Source organism: Heterocephalus glaber, unplaced genomic scaffold (genome assembly GCF_053883595.1).
Source record: "Heterocephalus glaber isolate CG9 unplaced genomic scaffold, H.glaber_assembly_v1.0 deba00001472, whole genome shotgun sequence".
NCBI lineage: Eukaryota > Metazoa > Chordata > Mammalia > Rodentia > Bathyergidae > Heterocephalus > Heterocephalus glaber.
This window is the reverse complement of record NW_028258315.1, coordinates 65378679-65401042: the sequence shown is the minus strand read 5'-3', so window position 1 is coordinate 65401042 and position 22364 is coordinate 65378679. Positions and strand designations below refer to the sequence as shown.

General features: G+C 36.7%; 1 protein-coding gene across 6 annotated transcripts in view; it reads right to left on the bottom strand.

Annotated features, from left to right (window-relative positions):
• Trank1 (tetratricopeptide repeat and ankyrin repeat containing 1) overlaps window positions 1-22364 on the bottom strand; it is a 136192-nt gene that overhangs the window by 19044 nt on the left and 94784 nt on the right. For all 6 annotated transcript variants that reach the window (XM_087182083.1, XM_004857884.3, XM_013077051.3 and 3 more), the window contains 4 exons: window positions 21985-22184; window positions 21444-21581; window positions 11179-11322; window positions 10285-10441 (listed from right to left, as the gene is read on the bottom strand). In XM_087182083.1, coding sequence (XP_087038209.1) covers window positions 10285-10441; window positions 11179-11322; window positions 21444-21581; window positions 21985-22184 — 639 coding nt within the window. The remainder of the gene's footprint in view (window positions 1-10284; window positions 10442-11178; window positions 11323-21443; window positions 21582-21984; window positions 22185-22364) is intronic.

Genomic DNA, 22364 nt, shown 5'->3' with positions numbered 1-22364 from the left:
ACTGAAGCTCAGCGGAAAAGTAAAGAGAATCTCTACAATAAAGGCACATCAGACCACTGTACTTGGTCTGCTGCTGCCATGCTGAGACTCATTGACTCGCATATGCACACGGAGTCCTACCTTGCCTACTGTGACAGCAGAGACATACCCTGAAGGAGGCGCATAATTTCTATTGCTATTTGCAAAAAAGAAAAAAACAGTTTTTTCTCTTATTTTTAATTCTTAATTTTTACTTTTTTTCTACTCTTCAAAGTTTTACTTTTTTTCTTTTCTTTCTTTTATCTTTTCTTTCTCTCTCTCGCACTCATACTCTCGCTGTCCCACATTGCTCCTCATCTCCCCATTTGTTCCTTTCAGCACTGAATTCAGATTGCTCCCTTATTGTTTTTTTCTTCTCTTTTTCCTTCTCTTGATTATCATTAGGTTTAAAGGAAAGTAAATTCAGTATCTAGCCTCCCTGTTGCTGTTAGGTGATTCTATTCACATTTTTATTCTTTCATTCTGCCTTTTTCTCTTGCCTTTAACAACTTCTCAGAGTTTGTGTGATCTTTCTGTCTTCTGGCCTCACCACTAATCTTACCTGTTCTTTCTACCTGTCCCTCCCTCCCCAACTCCTTTTAACTCCCCACGCCAAAGGGGAAAGATGCTATATTGAAGAGTTTATTCATTATAAATTTATGTTGGGTTGGTCCTCAGTTTTAATTTAACTCACACAGTTAAATGTGATAAATTAATAACTACTACAAACTGTCATTTTCTAAGCTGTGCTTGATGCTATGGTATTGCTGACTGTCATTTGGGCTAACATGTTGTGATTGATCTAATTAGTTTTCCTTCCTGGTATAGGGAAAATAAAATAGCCTCAGAGTCATTGGAGTCTCAAAACCCAAACACAAGCTATGTCTGGAAGACACCTCTGAAAAGCAATCATTCCACAAGGGTTTTAAACACAAGCAACAAAGATACCTACATTAAGCAATTTTGAAATATCAACACAGGAATTAAACCAAGGACAGTACCAAAAACAAAAATTAGAAGACACTTAAGCAAGGCACAAACACGGGCTTCCACGCCACAAAAAAAGGAAATTCTGGGGGAAATGAGGTGAAACAGTCTGATAAGCAACCACTTGGACACCCTGAACTGATAGCACAGGAAGTAACAAAGCAGATGCATGAGGCTCTAGAAAAATTCGAAACAGAAATAATCTCCCAGATAAATAGAGACATGGTGAGCAGAGTGAAAGACATGATTAGAAGCTCTAGAGCACAAACAGATAAGAAAATAGATGAGATCAGAAACATGCTGGAAGCCATGAATGCCCAGCATAAGAAAGAAATGGAAATCATGATCACCCAACATAAGAAAGAAATGGAATCCATGAAACAGATTCAAACAGATATTCAGGAGATTAAAAACTCCATTGAAAGCATGCAGAGCAGACTAAGAGAATCAGATGTAGAAGACAGGATTGTGGTTAAGAACCATGAAAACAGAGATTTCTTAAAGATAGTGAGGGACGATGAGAAATCAATCCAACAGCTGCTAGATGATGCAAAGAAGAATAACATAAGACTGATAAGAGTCCATGAAAAAACAGGAGAAAGTACAATAGACATAAAAAAACTGTTCACAGAAGTAATATTAGAAAACTTCCCAGACAGAGGTGGAGAATTGGACACACAGATAAGTGAGGCATATAGAACTCCACTCAGCCACGACAAAAAAAAAATCTACACCCAGACATATAATAGTCAAGATCCCAGATATCCAACAGAAGAACAAAATTCTACAAGCAGTTTGAGAAAAGAAACAAATCACCTACAAAGGAAAGCCCATCAGAATCACTGCAGACTTCTCAACACAAACCCTCAAATCAAGGAGAGCCTGGAGTGAAGTATTTCAAGCCCTAAAAGAAAATAACTTCCAAGCTAGACTATTGTATCCGGCAAAATTATCTTTCAAAATCAATGGGGAAATTAGATACTTTCACAACAAAGAACACCTGAGAAATTTCATGAACACCAAACCAGCACTCCAAACAATTTTAAGCAATATCCTAGAAAAAGACAATGAAGGTCACAACTCCATGAGGCCCAGCAGAGAGAAGGCACCACACAAGGTAAGACACTAAAGTGAAAGGCGGAAAAATAAGAAATAAAAGAGCCAACAAAAGTAAAACATCATGACAAAGATGAGTAAATATCTCTCAATTATAACTATTAATGTTAATGGCCTCAATTCACCAATCAAAAGAAATAGACTGAAAGAATGGATTAAGAAGCAAAACTCAGCAATATGCTGTATACAAGAAACACACCTAACTCAAAAGGAAATCCATAGACTGAAAGTAAAAGAATAAAAAACAGTTCTCCACGCGACAGGAACCAAGAAAAAAGCAGGGGTAGCAATCTTATTTGCAGACAAAGTAGATTTCAAACCAAAACCAATTAAGAGAGACAAAGATGGTCACTACATCCTTGTGAAGGGAACAATCCAAGAGGAAGAGATGACAATCCTAAATATATATGCACCAAATACAAATGCCCCCAACTATACAAAAGAAATATTAACAGACGTGAAAAACCAAATAAGCACTAATACAATTGTGTTGGGGGACCTCAAAACCCCTCTATCACAAAAAGATAGATCAAATAGAAAAAAAAGTAACAATGAAATTCTAGAACTGAACCAAGCTGTAGAACAAATGGACATAATAGATGTTTACAGAGTGTTCCACCCCACAAAATCAGAATACACATTCTTTTCAGCTGCACACAGGTCATTCTCCAAAATAGATCACATGCTAGCTCACAGGACATATCTAAGTAAATGTAAAAGAATCAAAGTTAATAATCCCCTGTATATTATCAGACCATAGTTCAATACAATTGGAGATCAATAACATAAGAAATTGCAAAACCCTCCAAAACACATGGAAATTGAACAACACCCTCCTGAACAACCAATGGGTGACAGAGGAAATTAAAGAAGAAATTAGACAGTTTCTACAAGTAAATGATAATGCCAATACAACATACAGGAATCTATGGGACACGATGAAAGCAGTTCTACATGGGAAATTCATAGCAATGAATGCCCATATTAGGACAACAGAGAGAACTCAGTTAAATAACCTAATGCAGAACCTGAAGCTCCTAGAAAAAGAAGAGCATAACAAACCCAAAGCTCATACAAGAAAGGAAATTATAAAGATCCAAGCAGAAATCAATGCAATGGAGACTAAGAGAACGATACAAAAAAATCAATAAATCGAAGAGCTGCTTTTTGAAAGAATAAATAAAATCTATAAACCGTTATCCAACCTTATCAAAAAAGGAAAGAAAAGGCTCAAATTCATGCATTTAAGAATGAAAAAGGTGAAGCCACAACAGATTCACCAGTAATCCAGAGAATCATCAATAACCACTTTGAGAACCTGTACTCTAATAAAATGGAAAACACAGAAGAAATGGACAGATTCCTAGATACATATGAATTGCCAAAATTAAATGAAGAAGATATAGAAATTCTAAATACCCCAATAACAATGAGTGAAATCGAAAATGTAATAAAAAATTTACCAACAAAGAAAAGCCCAGGTCCTGATGGCTTCACTGCTGAATTCTACAAGATATTTAAAGAAGAACTAAGGCCATTACTCTTTAAACTCATCAAGGAAATTGAAAGGGAAGCAAGGCTTCCAAATTCATTCCTGGAAGCAAGTGTCACTTTGATGCCAAAACCAGGGAAAGACCAAACCCAAAAAGAGAACTACAGACCAATCTCCCTAATGAACAAAAATGCAAAAATCCTCAACAAGATACTGGCAAACAGAATACAGAGGGTCATCAAGAAGATCATACACCGTGACCAAGTTGGATTTATCCCAGGGATGCAAGGATGGTTCAGCATCCATAAATCAATAAATATAATACACTATATTAACAGAGTCAAGGACAAAAACCACACGATCATCTTAATAGATGCAGAAAAAGCATTTTACAAAATCCAACACCCATTCATGATAAAAACACTACAGAAAATTGGAAAAGAAGGTCTTTATCTCAACCTGATTAAGGCTATCTATGAAAAGCAAACAGCCAACATCATACTAAATGGTCAAAAACTGAGAACTTTCACACTAAAATCAGGAACAAGACAAGGATGCCCACTATCATCACTCCTGTTCAATGTTGTTCTGGAAACATTAGCCATAGCAATTAGAAAAGAGAAACACATAAAAAGAATAAAGATAGGAAAGGAAGAAGTGAAACTGTCCTTATTTGCTGATGATATGATACTTTACAAAGAAGATCCAAAAAACTCAGTCAAAAGTCTTCTAGACCTAATTGACAGATTCAGTAGAGTAGCTGGATATAAGGTCAACACTCAAAAAACAATAGCCTTCTTATATGCAAATAGCAGACCCATTGAAAGAGAAATTCTGGAAATAATTCCTTTTAAAATAGCATACACAAAAATGAAATATCTAGGAATCAACCTAACAAAGGAAGCAAAAGACCTCTACACTGAAAACGATAGCACTCTGAAAAAGAAGATGGAAGAGGATATAAGAAAATGGAAAGATATCTTTTGTTCCTGGGTAGGAAGAAACAATATAGTGAAAATGGCCATCCTTCCAAAACTACTATATAGATTTAATACAATGCTGATTGAAATTCCAACAATATACTTCACAGAACTAGAGAAAACAATTCAAAAATTCATTTGGAACCATAAGAGACCTAGAATAGCTAAAGCAATTCTAAGCAACAGAGACATGGCTGGGGGTATCACAATCCCCAACTTGAAACTATACTAAAAAGCTACTGTGATAAAAACAGCATGGTACTGGCAAAGAAATAGACCTGAGGATCAGTGGAATCGATTAGAAGATGCAGAAACAACTCCAGATATGCTCAGCCACCTCATCTTTGACAAAGGAGCCAACCACCATCATTGGAGCAAAGATAGCCTATTTAATAAATGGTGTTGGAAAAACTGGATTTCAACCTGCCAAAGATTAAAACTAGACCCATACCTATCACCATGCACTAAACTAAGATCAAAGTGGATTAAAGATCTAAATATTAAGTTAGAAACACTAAACTTGCTGGAAGCTAAGTTAGGTAGAATTCTTGATGACATTGGCATAGGAAGAGACTTTATGAACAAATCTTCAGTAGCACAAGAGCTAGCACAAAGAATCAATAACTGGGATCTCATCTTATTTAAAAGCTTATGCACTGCAAGAGAAACTACCAACAGAGCTAAGAGACAACCTACAATGTGGGAAGAAATTTTTAGCAGCTGTACCTCAGACAAAGGTCTACTATCGAGAATATACAAAGAACTGAAAAAAATCAGACCCCCCAAATTCAAAGACCCAATTCAAAAATGGGCATCTGAAATGAACAGACATTTCTCAGACAAAGAAGTAAAAACAGCAAATAAATATATGAAAAAATGTTCAATATCACTGGTCATTCAAGAGATGCAGATGAAAACAACACTGAGATTCCACCTCTCCCCATAAAGAATGGCTGTTATCAAGAAATCAACCAATAACAAATGTTGGCGGGGGTGTGGAGAGAAAGGAACCCTTCTCCATTGTTGGTGGGAGTGCAGACTGGTGCAACCACTGTGGAAATCAGTATGGAGACACCTCAAAGAACTAGGACTAGAGGTCTCATTTGACCCAGCTATTCCCCTAACTGGGAATCTTCCCCAAAGAATTGAAAGAATCATACCACAGCGATATATTTCCACCTATGTTTATAGCAGCACAGTTTGTAATAGCTAAAGCTTGGAAACAGCCCAAGTGCCCATTGACTAGAAACTGGATAAAGAAGACGTGGTTTATTTATAAAATGGAGTACTACTCAGCCATAAAGAATGAGACACTAGAGACATTTATAGCTAAATGGATGCATATTGAGGCCATACTCTTCAGTGAAATAAATAGGACACACATATGTAAATACAGAGTAGTTTCTCTAGTATGAGAAATTGAAAGTGTAAATAAGGATGAAAATGATTACAATGAATAATCGATAATTTGAAATAAGAAAAGGTCCAAGGGTTTGGGGATGGTGGGAGGGGAAGGGGAAAGGGAAGAAGGGAAAGGAAAAATTATGAGAAAGAAAAAAAAATGGAATCAAAGTCTGTGTAAATAGGGAAGGGTGGAGGGGGTGAAGGGTGCACAGGTAATGGGATGAAAAATAAGAACTAAGATGCATCATGTTCTGGTACAAACACCCAATAATAAATGTAAATGTATTTTATACCTAAAATGTACCAATAAATATATATAAATAAATAAAATATAATAACATTTAAAAAGATGGATAAAATCATTTCATGAAAAAGAACAACTTAAGAGACACATGAACATCAAACCAAAACATCGGAAAATACCCAAAATATCCTAGACAGAGACAATGAAGCCAATAAAGTAAAAAAACCTCAGATGGAACAAATATATCAAGGAAAACAAAGAGATAAACAAAAAGAAAAAGAAAGGAGTTGCTAACAGAAAAAGAACAAAATGTCAGGAATAAATCAACACCTTTCAGTAATAACTCTCCATGTTAATGGCTCAATTCCCCTATTAAAAGACACAGACTGATACTGTAGATCAAAAAACAGAATCCTACAGTCTGTCTGCTGCATTCAAGAAATTCATCTAATACAAAAGTATATTCATAGACTAAACATTGAAGGCTGAAAAACAGTATTTCATGCACCAGGACCCTGAAAGCAAACAGTGGTAGCAATTTTCCTCTCAGAAAAAAAAAAAATTCACGCTAAAAACGATCAGGAAAGGCAATTAATGTTACTACATACTAGTTAAAAGAACAGTCCAACAGGAAGAGTTAACATTTGTAAAATATATGTACCAAATACTGGAGCAACTATCTTCATAAAACAAATACTCCAGGACATAAAGAATCAAATAAATACCAACACAATCATAATGGGTGATCTCAATATCCCACTTTCACAAAGAGACAGATCAACTAAACACTAACTCAACAATGGTATCAGAGTTGATCCACACCTTCAAACAAGTGAATTAAACAGATAATCTAGAGAGTGTTCTACCATACAACAACAGAATACACATTCTTTTCAGCAGCATAGAAACTTTCTCCAAAATAGACTATACACAGTAATGCTTTGGTTTATGAATGCTTCTGTTTGCAAACAATTCAGTTTGCAAACAAAGGCATGCAGTGAAATTTTGCTTCTGTTCACAAACTCCACATTGGATGACAAACATGACCATGGCCATCTTCCCCACGTAAACACAACCATCTTCCCCAAAGTCATAAAACAAATGAAGTTTGTAAGCCGAGGCACCACTGTACTAGTCCACAAGGCATGCTTAAATAAATACAAAACAATTTAAATCAACCTCCTGTTTATTATCAAGCCATAATGCATTGAAACTAGAAATATATTATAGAAGAAACCACAGAAAATTTATAAATACCTGGAAACTTAATAACACACTCCTCTGAACATTCAATGGGTCATGGAAGAAGTTTAATAATTTCTGGAATCAAATGATAATTCCAGTACAGCACACCAGAATCTATGGGACACAATGAAAGCAGTCCTAAGAGGAAAGCTTATTGCAGACAAATGCTTACATTAGAAAAACAGAGTGAGTTCAAATAAATGACATGATGATAAATCTCAAGATATTTAATAAACCAACCCCAAACCAAATTTAAGGAGGGAAAATATAAATATCAGAGTGAAAATTAATGAAATTGATACTAAAAAAAATCAACGAATTGAAGAGCTGGTTCTTTGAAAGAATATAACAAAATAGATAAACTACTAGCCAAACTCACCAAAAGAAAGACAGAAAAGACTCACATTGATGCAATTAGAAATGACTAAGGCAAAATCACAGCAGACACTATTGAAATTCAGAAGACAATAGCTACTATGAAAACTTGTTTTCTAACAAATTAGAAACTTTTGAAGAAATGGACAGATTGTTAGATTCATATGAATTACCAACAATAAATCAAGAAGACATAAAAATTCTGAACAATCCAATAACAAGCAATGAAATTGAGGAAGTAATAAAAAAAAAAAAACCCTAAGAACTGAAAATAGTTCAGGACCTGATGGATCACTGCTGAATTCTACAAGATCTTTAAAGATATTATAACACCAATACTCCTCAAACTCTTCAATGAAATTGAAAGGGAAGGAGCACTTCCAAACTCATTTCTGGAAGCCAGCATCACTCTAATCCCCAAACCAGAGAAAGACTCAACTATAAAAGTAAACTACAGGCCAATATCCTTAATGGATACAGATACAAAAATCCTAAAGAAGATGCTGGCAAATAGAATACAATAATCATCAAAAGAAACATACATCATGAACACGTGGATTTCATCTCAGGAGTTGCAAGGATGGTTCAACCATTCCTTTTCATTTTGTAATGGGTCCTTGTAATCCTTTTTCATTTTGAGTTTTTAAATTTAAAAAAAAGTCTAGCTTGAAAATGTCTTACAGTGAGTGTTAGAATATATTTTGAGATTAAAAGAAATGTGAGTTGCAGGAAAGATTGAGAAAGACCATGTTAGGCCAACCCACTCCTTTTCCTTTTAGCTAAAAAGGTAAATGCTCATAGAGAGAAAGCAGCGCTTGAACAAGGTCATGTAACTACTTAGGTGGAAAGGTTTTATGAGAAGTCAGGTTTTTAAACTCCAACCCTTTGATTTTCCCATCATATCATAATAGTCAAATCCTAGGAACATCTATTTGTGGTTCCCAGTGGAGCCATCCGCAATAACAAGAAGCAGCCTCCATAAAATGAGTGAAGAAATCCTCAGGAAACCAGAAAATCTCTGTACAGTAGCTGGGCCCTGCTCCTTCCCCTTCCCCTAAAGAAACTAACAGCCTAGAGGAGTCACCTCAATAACTAACCTTCAGATCTTCACTTTATTTTTAAAATTAGCTAGTCTTAGCAAATTATGAAAATAATATGAGAAGTTATCATTTTGTAAAGTCTGTAAAAAGCACAGAAAGCATAAAGGTGAAAAGTAAAAGGTATTCATATTTACTCGACAACTTCATACCCGCCAATCTTAGCACCAGAGGTAAGACAACAAGCAGTTTGCATCAGAATAATAGGTTATAAGGGCCGGGGATTTAGCTCAGTAGTTCTGCCATGTGCCTTGCAAGCTCAAGGTCCTGAGTTCGACCCCCGGTACCAAAAAAAGAAAAAAAAAGAATAAATAAATAAACAGAATAATAGGTTATACATGTTATAAATTATACATATTCTATCTCCAAACTCCAACTATATAAACCTTTGTTACCCATAATAAGGAACTGAATGGATACAGATAAATAAATCTTCTGATGAATCCCTTACTACCTGAATCTTCGGTTCTTGTTTTGTGAAATTTATGAACCAGATTCAGACAACCTATTATCCCTCACTATCAAACTCTCACAAACTTAATTCTTGATATACAAACACAAGAACTGAATTAGATTTGATAAATACACTTAAATAAATGTTTGTATATATGTAAACATTGAACACATGTATATTCTATTCTAATATACACATATATAGTTTTTATAATTATATAATATAAAGTTCTTTAAATTAGAAAATTCTATCTACACTGCTTTTAAATTTTGCTTTTTTAAATTGAGTGTTTTGAACATCTTTATATAGCCTTAAACGGAAATTCACCTTACTCTTTAGTGGTTGCATGGCATTCCTCTGAGAGAAATACATTTATCCTTTTCTCCACTGGACACTCAGGTTGTTTTTAGTTTTACATAATTACAAATTGGACTGTGCAATCTTTACTTTCATAGATATTGCCAATCAGCTACCAAAACTTTCATGGCAACTTTTATCCTCCCTACAGGGCATATTTCCTCTAACCTTTGTCTAAAACACTTTTAAAAGACAAATGAAAGATCTTCCCTCAGGAGTTAACTCTCCCATTCCACTACAACCCACCCTTTCACACACATCTTAACAAATCAGCAAGAATACTCATTTCTCACAAGACTGTGCAAAGAAAAAGAAATGCTTTCAAAAGACTACACCTGGGCTGGGAGTGTAGCTCAGTGGTGAAGCACTTGCCTAGCATGCATGAGACCTGGGTTCAACACCCACCAGAGCAAAAAACAAAACAACAGTAAAGTATACTCTTTATACCTTACCATAAGAATATTTGAGAGAAACATGCTTCTTCCAACAATACGAATAATTTCATGAGATCTTACCTTTATTTTCATCTGTCTTGACAACTTGGACAAAACCTCTTCTAATGAAATATTTGAAAGCAGGAGCCCGTTTCTCTAGGTTTTCATCAAAGATCCAGAGGTTGACCCGAGCCCGTGTGATGGCAGTATACAGTTGTTTCAGCTCTCCATTAAGAAGCTAAGGATAAGATTGAGGACAAAAATGATAGATCTTTGCCCACGGGTATAACATGCTACAGTTTAATAGGCTTGCTCTGATTTTGCAAAAAATACAAAAGCTAAATTTTCGAAAAGTATGGCACAAACATGAACAGGATACCAGGTGCTCAGTAGATGCAGAACAAATAAGTAAGGCTCTGGTGAGGTTATAAGAAACTCTACCCCTCTCCATCCAAAAAGGTAAGTAAGCATGACCCATATGAATCTGCTATAGTTGTTTTAAGTTTTTATTCTGAAATAATTATAGATTTACCAGAAGTTACAAAGGTAGTATAACCTTCACTCATTTTACTCTAATGGTTCATTTTATACAATTGCTGTGACTTAATTTTTAAAATTAAACCAGTCATACATTCCTACTACAATTATCATTAAGACTAGACTACCCAAGACCTATTCCATGACTGCATTAAAATTTGATTACAGCTGAGTTCTAGAGGTAAAAAGAAGGTCCTATCCTTCCCCTTCCACTTTCAAACAGCACCTCACTCATCCTGCCCAGCTCTCTGCTGAGAAAAAGGGAGTTTTCCAACAATGAGATTTTTGGCCCTCCATTTTCTACACTCCTCTCTCTTTTGTTGATGTAAAGAAAGACCAGCCAAGTGCAAGCCTCCATTTTTCATCTTCTCTTCTCTTCCACACCTTGTTTACTGGGTCCATGTCAACTAAATGAATAGTCAAATGGTAGAAGTTTACCTTGTACATTTCTGGATTCACTGTGAGGGACCGAGCCTGAGAACTCGGTTTCTCTAGGGGCACTTCAACCAATGGCCAGTTTCCCACTCTGGAGTCAAATGATGAAGGTATGAATGAAGATATGATCTTCCATTCCTTGTAAGCCTGAACAACAATAATGAATTAAAGACCAACAGAATATGCTTTTGAGTGGCCTCCCTGAGCTTCATGGAAAACTGAGCCCCACTTGAAGCATCAGGCTTTCAACTCTAGCTGTGAGGAGGTGGGGTACATACTGTAGGCTCAAAATGGATAGGAGGGGGATAAGACAGGCAGGCATCAAGGAAGCTATCATGAAAATTCCCTGGACTGAGACAAATAAAGTTATTTTTAAATAATGAATAATAATAAAGCTATTTTTAAAATTTAAAAACAAAGAATTTCAACAAACAATATGGAAAGATGAAGCCTTACTCTTTCTTATAACATGGTTAAGAAATTCCACTTAGGTTCAGCAGTTAAGACACATGTGCCAGAATTTTCTAACTGAATTACTCAAGCAAGGATGGAATAAAATTCAGATACTGTAGGGTATACAGTCCAATGTACACTTGAATGTCACACAGGACATATTAATTAACATAGCTCTTCCACTGATTAATTATGTGACCTTGAACACATTGATTTTCCTGCTCTATAAAATGGAAATAATGGGACCACTCAATTTTGGGAGGGGGAATATAAGAAGTTGATCAATGCCAAGTGTCTAGTACAATGCTTGATTATTTTACCCATTTTTTTCCTTTACTCTAACTTCAAAACCAAGGTGACTGTGTAGAACAAAGGTTAGCAAAATTTTTCCCTACAGGGTCATATAATACGTATTTTGGGCTTTGCAGGTCATATGGTCTGTCTCGGAACTACTCAATTCTATCACTGTAATGCTAAAGTTGACATGTGAGTGAATGAGTGTGCTGTTCCAATAAAACCTTGACTCTGTCCACAAAATGAAATTTCATATAATTTTTGTGTGCCATGAAATATTATTCTCCTTTGAGTTTTTTTCCCAGCCACTCAAAAATGCAAAATCCATTCTCAATCCATAAAATGTATAAAAACCAGGCAGTGGGGTAGATTTGCCCAGCAAGCTGTGGTTTACAGACCCCAGCAAAGCTGAAATGCCCAGCTTACATGCAGTATTTAGAATCCAAAATTCCTAAGAAATTTCAGATTTTGTACTTTCCTGTGCCTTGTGAGAGTAACTAGTTAACTTTCCTAACTTTTTCCTTTTTTATAAAGTGATGATACTCTGCATCTATGCAACTTTTCAAGGAGCTGAAAAGATGAAGTAGATACATTTTATCTGCTTTAAGTTATCCATACCACATAAACTATGTGGTTAAATTAAATTAAATGCCTTAAACATTTTCCATTAAATAAGAATGGTTATACTAAAAAAAAGATTAGAATTTAAGATGACAGAGAAGAGACCAGCAGCAAAATACAGCCTTTCTGGGGCCTGGAAATCGAGACATCTAGAAAACAACTTGGTCAAGAGAAAAAAAGATCTATAAGAATCAGGAGGGAGTTTATAGGAAAACTAGAAACTACAGAGAAGCTGGAGAAATGGTGTACAATACAGAGAAAAGAACAAAGCAATCTGGAAAGCTGACCCTGGCTCCCAAGGAGGGCAACCTATCTCTGCTGACACAAGTTAAGACTGGAGAGGGTCAGAAGTCTCAGGGAGAAACAACAGACTGGGCCAATAGCACTAGCCCCAACAAAAGCCCACCACTATTGTAAACTGCAAAAACAATGTGTGGTTTTACTCAGAAAGTGACTCTTTCCTCAAGGTTCACTAGAGTTGGAGAAGAAACTCAGGGCAGCACTGACCATATTTGAGATTTAATCAGGACCCACTTTGAAAAAGGGTTAATTGTTTAAGCATGAGCTATAAAACAACTAAGGAATAATACCTCAGAGTTTCTGATGTCATCCTACCACAGTGACTAGGTGGGAGACAGCCACAAGAGATAGTCATAGAAAGGGTGTAGGCCATTGACCCCACCCCTAAGAAGTTTACACTCAGGCTAGGAAGGATGCAGGGGTCCCACTCTCCCTGGTGAGAACTCAGTCTGGTTGTGTGGCTTTCAGAGAGGACTGGGTCTCAAAGTACTGGTATTAAAACCAGTGGTCAGCTTGAGCCCCAATACCATGGCCTACAGTCAGCACAGAACTCAGTGGGTCTGTTTGCTTTCTCCACCTACCAGCCTGAGCAGGGATATGGCATACCCTGGGATAAATGGACAGAGAGGTCTCTAGAATGGTGGAGGGCACTTCACAATTCCACAAGCCATAAAACTGTTCAAAGAAAGCTGTGATTTGGGGTACACAGGGGAATACAGAAACTGGAACACCGAAACTGGAACTGCCAGAGTAGCTACTGTTAATGGTGGCACAGTTATTACATTTAGTACATATTTACTGTATGTCAATATTTGGGCTGTCATTGTGCCTAAATTATAATTCTACATCTCTTTTCTGTGGTTAAGGATGGTGCAGTCATAACTCCCATTGGTTCTTATGATGTATCAACATCCAGTCTGTCTTTGACACTATTATTGTTGCTGATTTTGTAGCTATTGTCAAGGTGGAACCATTGTTAATATTAATGAGTTTTTACTGTACGTCAATATCTGGTTTGTCTTTGTGTCATCAACAATACTGTGGCTCATTTTTTGGAGAACTGGGTGCTGGGCCAATTACCCTCCACCCTCCTTTCCCAAATTAATGAAAGTGGTCAGATCTTGGGACCGAGGCAAAGTCACACTCAAAATGCACCACTAAAAAGCAGACACTAAATAAGGAAATCTCCATACTAGCAACAGAATCATTCCACTACCATCATGCTGGAAACCTCAGCAGATAAAAAAGAAAAAAAAAAGAAACAAATATGAGAAGACAAGGCAGCAAAATGCCTCCAAAAGCTACCAACTCCCTCAGAGCTAATCAATGAGGTATCAACAGGGAGGAAATAAAAAAACAAACAGCAGAATTATACAAAATGACAAAAGAGGAGACAAAAAAAAAGATCAATAAGGTGTTCAGCAAGCTTAAAGAAATAACTAAACAGATAATGGAATTAATAAAATGATCAGTGAGTTTACAGAAGACACTAAAACAAGCTAGCTGAAGTAAACAAAATGAAACAAAGCATGAATACAACTTTAGCAAAGATTAGAGTCCATGAAAAGATACTAAACAAAAATTCAAGAGATAAGGGCCAGGGATTTAGCTCAGTGGTTTCGCTGCTTGCCTTGCAAGCGCAAGGACCCGAGTTCAATCCCCAGTACCAAAAAAAAAAAAAAAATTCAAGAGATAAAAATTCTAATCAAAGTATAGACAGCAGAAGTTACCAATGTGAGGACAGTGTCAGAACTAGAAGACAGGTCTGATGCAGGTGTTCATCACAGACCCAGAGATACCTTAAAACAACAAAAGAACACGGAAAATGGGTCTAACTGAATGATAAAAAAGACTAATATAAGATTAACTGAAATTAGTGAAAAATAAGAAAAGAGCACAAATGGCTTTAAAAACCTGTTTACACATATAACAGCAAAAAACTTTTCAAATATGGGGAAAGAATTTAACAAACATATAAGTGAGGCATATAGAACCCCATATAGCCACAATTAGAAAAGAACCTCCCCAAGACACATCATAGTCAAAATCCAGAAGTCCAATACAAGAAAAGAATCTTCAAAGCTGACAGAGAAAATTAACAAACCACTTATAAATGTAAACCCATTAGAATTATAGACTTCTCAACACAAACTTCAAAGGCAAGAAGAGCTTGAACTGAAGTGTTTCAAGCCCTAAAAGAAAACAACCTCTAACCCAGACTGATATATCTTGCAAAACTATCTTTCAAAATTGAAGGAAAAATAAGTGTCTCCATGCCAAAGAGCACCTTAAGAAATTCATAACCACCAAACCAGCACTCCAAAAAGTTCTCAAGGTTATCCTCAAACAAGACAATGAAGTCAACAATGCCAAAAAGTCTAACAGAATAAATACATCAGACAGGGTGAGCAGTTAAGCAGAAAAGGAAAAAGAGAAATCAGCAACAAGAAAATAACGCAATGACAGGAATAATAAGTAATAGGAATGGTCTCAACTCCCCAATGGAAAGACACAATTTGTTGGATAGGATCAAAACATAAAACCCAGGGCCGGAGATTTAGCTCAGTGGTTCTGCTGCCTGCCCTGGAAGTGCAAGGACCGGAGTTTGATCCCTGGTACCAAAAGAGAGTTATTGAGAAAACATAAAACCCAATGGTATGATATATACAAGAAACATATTTAATCTAAAAAGATTAAATATGACTAAAACTTAAAGGGTGGAAAACAATATTCCACACAATGGGAGCCTGAACTAACAGGAGTTAACTATTCTATTTTTCAGACAAAGTAGACTTTAAGCCAAAACTAATCAGAAGAGGCAAAGGTCACTACAGATTGGTTAGGGGAACAATTCAGCAGGAGGAAAGGATAAATATATATACATACGGTGCTGTTTTGGCCCATGAACATTTTTGTTTGCAAACAATTTGGTTCACCAACAGAAGCATTTGGCAAAATTTTAGTTTTGTTTGCAAGCTCTGTATCAGGTGACAAACCACCACAGCCATTTTTCCTACATGAACACAAATGTGGCCATCTTTTCCAAATTGTAGAACAATTAAGTACAAATTAAGTTTGTAAACAAGATACTGGCAAATGAAGTGCAACAAATCATTAAGAAGAGGACCAAGTGGGCTTCATCTCAGGAATGCAAGGATTCAGTGTTCCCATATCAATAAAGGTAATATACCACATAAACACAAGCAAGAATAATAATCATATAATCACCTCAACAGGCAGAGAAAGAGCCTTTAACAAAATCCATCATTCATTCATGACTTTTAAAAAGTGAAGAAAAAAAAGCATGGGGAAAAGCTGAAAACATTCTCTAAAATCAAGAACAAGACAAGAATGTCCACTATTACCACTTCTGTCTAATATGGTACTCAAAACATTAGCCAGAGCAATGAGGCAAGAGAAAGAACTAAAAGGAATATGTATAGGAAAGGAAGAAGTCAAGCTGCCTTTATTTGCATATGATATGAGGCTTTATTTACAAGACTCAAAAAATCCACCAAAAGTCTCCTAGAATTAACAACCAAATTCAGCAATGTAGCAGGATAAAAAATCAACATACAAAAAGAAATACCATTCCTGTACACCAGTAATAAATCCACAAAAAAGAAATTATGTAAACAATACCATTCTTAATAGCATCAAAAAAATTAAATATTTAGGAATTAACATAACAGATGTGAAAGACCTTTACAATGAAAACTACAGTACTCTGAAAAAGAAGACTAAAGAGGACATCAGAAAATAAAAAGATACCCCTGTTCCTGCACAGGCAGAACCAATATTGTCAAATTGTCCATCCTCCTAAAACTGATATATAAATTTAATGCAATCTCCACCAAAATGCCAACAGCATTCTAGAGAAAACAATCCTAAAATTCACCTGGAACCAGAAGGGACCCAAAATAGCAAAAGCAACCCTGAACAACAAGAGCAAAGCAGGAGGCATCGCTATCCTGAATTTGAAGTTATATTAGAAAGCTACAGTGTTAAATACAGGATGGTACTGGCACAAAAACAGACATGTGGATTAATGGAGCAGAAGAGAGGATATAGAAAAAGCTCCAGGCACTTCAGTTATCTGATCTTTAACAAAGGAGCCAAAAACATACACTGGAAGAAAAATAGCCTCTTTAACAAATGATACTGAGGAAATTTGCTTTACACATGCAGAAGATTGAGTCTAGACCCATAACTCTCACCAAGTATGAAACTACAATCCAAATGAATCAAAGACCTAAATATGAAAATAGAAACACTTAACCTGCTGGAAGATAAAATAAGTAAAACTCTTGAAAGCATAGGCAAGAACTTTCTGAACAGAACCCCAGTTACACAAGAAATAATACCAAGAATCAACAAATGAGATTATATCAAATTAAAAAGCTTTTGCACAGAAAAACAAAACAAACAACTAGGAGTCAAGAGATAATCTACAGAATAGGAAAGAACTTTTGCCAGCTACAACTCAGACAGAGGACTAATATCTAAAATATATAATGAATTAAAATGTTAGAACCCCCTTAATAAAAGGCCCATTCAAAAATGGCAACTGAAGCCGGGGATTTAGCTCAGTGGTTCCGTCACCTGTCTCTCAAGCACAAGGACCCGAGTTTGATCCCTGGTACAAAAAAAACAAAAACAAAAAAAACACACACAAAAAAAATGGCAACTGAAATGAACAGACACTTCTTAGAAGAAGTACAAGAGCCCAATACATACATTAAAAATGTCCAACATCTCTGGCCATTAGAGAAATGCAAATTAAAACAACACTGAGATTCAGTCTTATTCCAGGAAGAATAGCCATCATCAAGAACTCAAATATAACAAATGTTGGCAAGGCTGCAAGGAAAAAGAAACCCTTGTACATTGTTGATGGTAATGTAAACTAGTACAACTTCTTTGGAAATCAGTATAGAGACTCCTTAAAAAACTGAAATTATTCCATTCAACCAAGCTATTCCTCTTCTAGGTGTCTTCCTGAAAGAGTTAAAGACATCATACTATAGTGATACATGCATACCCATGTTTATAGCAGCACAACTCATAATAGCTAAATATCAGATGCAGCCTATATGTCCATTAACAGTTGAATGGGTAAGGAAAATGTGATATTTATATATAATGGAGTACTACTCTGCCATAAAGGATAAATTTGAGTCATTTGTAGGAAAATGTGCATACCTTGAGACCATAATGGTAAGTGATATAAATGAGACACATAAGTTTAAATATTTCATGATTTCTCTTATATGAGAAACCCAAAATATAAATAAAAAGCCAAATAAAAGATAGATAATAGAAAATAGGGAGATAGATCTTTTATAAATGGGAAAGGGACCAAAAGATGGAAGAAGGGGAGAGGAAGAGGAAGGGAAAGAGATAAAAAAGAATTAAGATGTGTCATGTACATGTACCAACTCCCCACAAGGAATAAAATCATTCTGTACTGCAAACATATACTAAGAAAAAAAAAGTGGTTATGCTTCTAATCAATTTTAGAATCAATCTCCATGTTTGAAAAGTGATGTTAATCATGAAATCATTTTAGCTAGGAATTTACAAAAAAACTTCAGGACATATTCATAACTATCCTTTTGGTGAAGCTATTTAGCTGACGGAATTATTTGCCAAGAAGCAGGCAAAAGACAAGTGGTTGACATTAGAAAAGACCCACCTAACAGGCAGCATAAGGTGAAGACTGGCTGTCCTTCCAACGAGTTAGGGAAGCATGGTGTATTTTAGAAATGCTTGGAGAGAGAAAAAACTGCTCAGATGGCACATGGCCACCTGTTTCCATGAATGAAACACATTTTTTTCAAAATATAGACTTTTAGGAGTGAGGGAGTATACCTGTTATGAGGATACAAAGCTATAGCACTTGTGACAATAAAAGATGTAGTATTTAAAAGTCTTCCGGCTTTCTTGGGACCGTTAATTGTGAAGGAAAGTGCATAAATTCTCCTAGTAAATCTACCTTTGGGGAGCCTATTTTCAAAGTCCAGAAGTCCATTAGCCAACCTATAAATGTGTTTTCAAAGTCTCCCCTGTCCCTTTCAAACATGACTGTGAAGAAGGACATGGACACCACCCTAGGGCAGAATATAAATGGGAATTCCCCTTCCACATTCCCATGGAGGACAGTTTGGGTGACTGAGAGAGCAATGCCCTTCCCCAAAGATGAGGCAACATCCCACAAGACAAAGGTTTGGTGTAACCATTCCTTAGTTCCTTTCCCATCCTGGCCTTGGCAACCATGAGGCTAGACAGGCAAAACTATTACTCTAATAATCACAAACTGGGGAATGAAGGACCTTCCTCTTCCACTGCGGCCCATGCCCACTCACAAGCCCAGGTGAGAGATGCTGCAAACCGAGTGCTTGCCTGAAACATAAACAGGATGGAAGAAGAGGCCAGGGAGGCAGAGAGGCTCTCCACTGTCCCCCATGTCAAATAGCCATTACTTTTCCGCATCCTGCAGCCAGCCACCTCAAAAGCAACACCAAAAACCAGACCATGGTGGCCAGGGATGTATCTGATCCACCTTCCTTCTCCTTTTAGTAAAGGCTTTCCTTCCATGTGTTGTCAGGCCCTTTTTGGTCTGGAGACTGTCGAGGATAAATTAAGAGTGTACTTTATGCCAAGTATTACATGGCCACATTATTATTGAGAAGTACCAAATCAAATGTTTGTCTGTTTGTTTGTTTGTTTGTTTGATTTTGCAGTACTGGGAATTGAACCTAGGACCTTACACATGCTAAATATATACTCCACCACTGGGCTACATCCCCAGCCCTCTTTTCTTTTATTTTGAGACAGGCTCTTGCTAAGTTGCCCAGGCTAGCCTCAAACTTGTGATCCTCCTGCCTTGGCTTCAGAAGTAGCTAGGATTTCAGGTGTCCACATTTGGCCAGAAGTTTTCTTTAGAAGTCTTACTGTGTAAATAAGATGAAGCAGTGTTACCAAAAGATTCAGTTTGGCATTTATTTTTAATTTCATGCAACTCATGAGGCTTTAGTGGGAGTACAAGGTCAGACCTTTCCTACTTTTAGGATTAACGTGATGCAGAATAGTTGGATTTTTCTTCACAGGGCCCATCACAAGTTATAGATATTTATAATCAGAGCCCCTTGAGCTTCTTACTGGCACACGCATTCAACTGCCATTTGATGAAGAACAGAAACAACAGAATCTTACCCCTTCCTCTTTTAGGAGAGTCTCAGTCCAACTTTGACCAACAAATTTATTATTGAAAGAAAAATACTCAGAAATTAAAAACGTTTCTAGGGTTAATGAGTGTGCATGGACTTTGTTAGCAAAATTCAAAAGAAAAGGAATAAACATAAGGAATAGCAATGATATACTAATTCCAGAAGGATCTTGAAGCCAATACACATGTGAAGCTTTAAAAGGAAGTAAGTCTAATGAAAAAAGATTTATAACTCAAATCATCTGAGTTCATTTTCAGGCTCTGCCACCTGTATTAGCACTATGGGCAGTTTAACTAATCTCAGTGACTTTTGGCTTTACCTATAGAATGAGGAGATATATATATGCTCAGAGGGCTAATGTAATGAAACAATACATGCAAAAAGTACTTTATAAAATACAAAGCATCCCTAGCAGTAGTAGCCATATATTTTATTAAAGCTAATAGTACATTTTAAAATGACCAAGAAAAAAAAAGTAGTGATTCTATTTAAAGGGTCATAGCTGGGGCATGTTTTAAAGTATTGAAGCCAAAAGGGCTTCTGACTTAGGTATAAGACAGCCCCTTCAAGCACGCACCATGTGTAATGCAAAGTTGATAAGAGAGACCAATACGCAGCCAGGTAAGTCCTCAAAGAAGACTCCATAGCAGTCTCTAGCCAGTCTGAGTCCCCCAAAAAAGATGATGATGAAAAGAAACTGGTGGCTAGAAAATCTAGGACAATGGTCTTGAGTTGGTGGCTCTACCAATAATAAACTAAGTTTGGGGCGAAAAGGACTCAGGAGGCAAATCAAAGCAATGGGCTGACATAAAGGTCATTAGGGGCCAACCTGGGGATTCTCTGGCTGTCATGATCTACATGGGCTGCAAGGAGTGGTAGTGAAGCAATGCCAGAAGGGGCCTCCCAGGCAGGGTGGCTGTTCTCATCCTCCATATTACTTGATTCAGCAGAAAGAAACCATTTGTCTTCCTGGAGGTGTCTTTCCATGAACTGACCTTGCCCAATTCTGTCCTCATAGTGTGGACATTGCTAACTTGCCTTCATTTGTAAGGCTCTCCTTAGAGCACACTCCAAGTTAAGCATTCCTTGGAGCCACGGATAACAACAGCTAATGAAAATTGGAAACTGGCACTTACTACTAGGCATTCAGAAGAAGACAGATACAAGAGAGCTAGGGAAAGGCACAGGAAGACCCAGGGCATGACACACTGAGATACAACCCACAGTCATTGTCAAAACCCACATCTAAAAAACACAGAAATAATTCTCTAGGATACAAACAGGCACCAGTGACAAATGCTTATCCTCAGCTCCAAATTCTCTTCCCCAGAGTGGAAGTTCAGCTCATACATAGACTTCAGTATGACATACCTCAGAATCAGTGAAAAAGTTGTAAAGGAGAACATCATCAAATTCCAGGCCTTTTGCTTCATAAACTGTTAGCACAAGTGCTAACCCTAGCTCTTCTGGAATTTTCTCCTTTGCCATTTCATTGGCAACTAGAATTACCTGAAGGAAAACAAAATAGCAACAAATTCTATAAAGAAAAACAGTGGTAGAGCTCTGTCTGTTTCATGAGAGAAAGATAATGTCTTTAAAGAGTAATGGCCAGCAAGAATCTGGCCAGCCAAGACAGGGAAAATATTAAAACATATTAGTCACTCATCTATCTCTGGAACTCATACATTCTGGAACAGGGGCTACTGAATCCTGCCTTGTGAAGTAATTCAGCTTCTCAACCCTTTTTTTTTAATTGCAAACTGTTTTTCATTTCAAAACACAATCCCAGGCCAGGGATTTAGCTCAATGGTTCTGCCGCCTGCCTCACAAGTGCAAAGTCCCGAGTTCAATCCCCAGTACAAAAAAAAAACCAAAACCAAACCAAACAAAAACACAATCCCAAGAAGCTCACCTGGTGGGCACCAAATTCAATGGGCTGGGTTTTCCTTTTGTTCCCTCTTAGCAAAATTGCCAAGTCACTTACACTACAAGACTCCAGAACAGTTGGTTTGGGACCATCAAAGAGCCCAGAATCTCTTGGAAGGCGGTCAAAGGATTCTGGGAAATAGAACTGAAGTAAATCCACCACTCCAGATGCCAGATTGAGAATGCCTAGGATAAAATAGAAAACAACGTAAGATACCACACAAGATGGCAAGGTTTTTGGTTGTTTTGTTTTGGGGGGATTTATTTGTTTGTTTGGTTTTCCCCTAAGAAGTAGTGCTGGCCCTGACATAATGAATAATTGCAAATTTATTTCCAGTACCCATTTGATCACCACTGTGGCCCCAA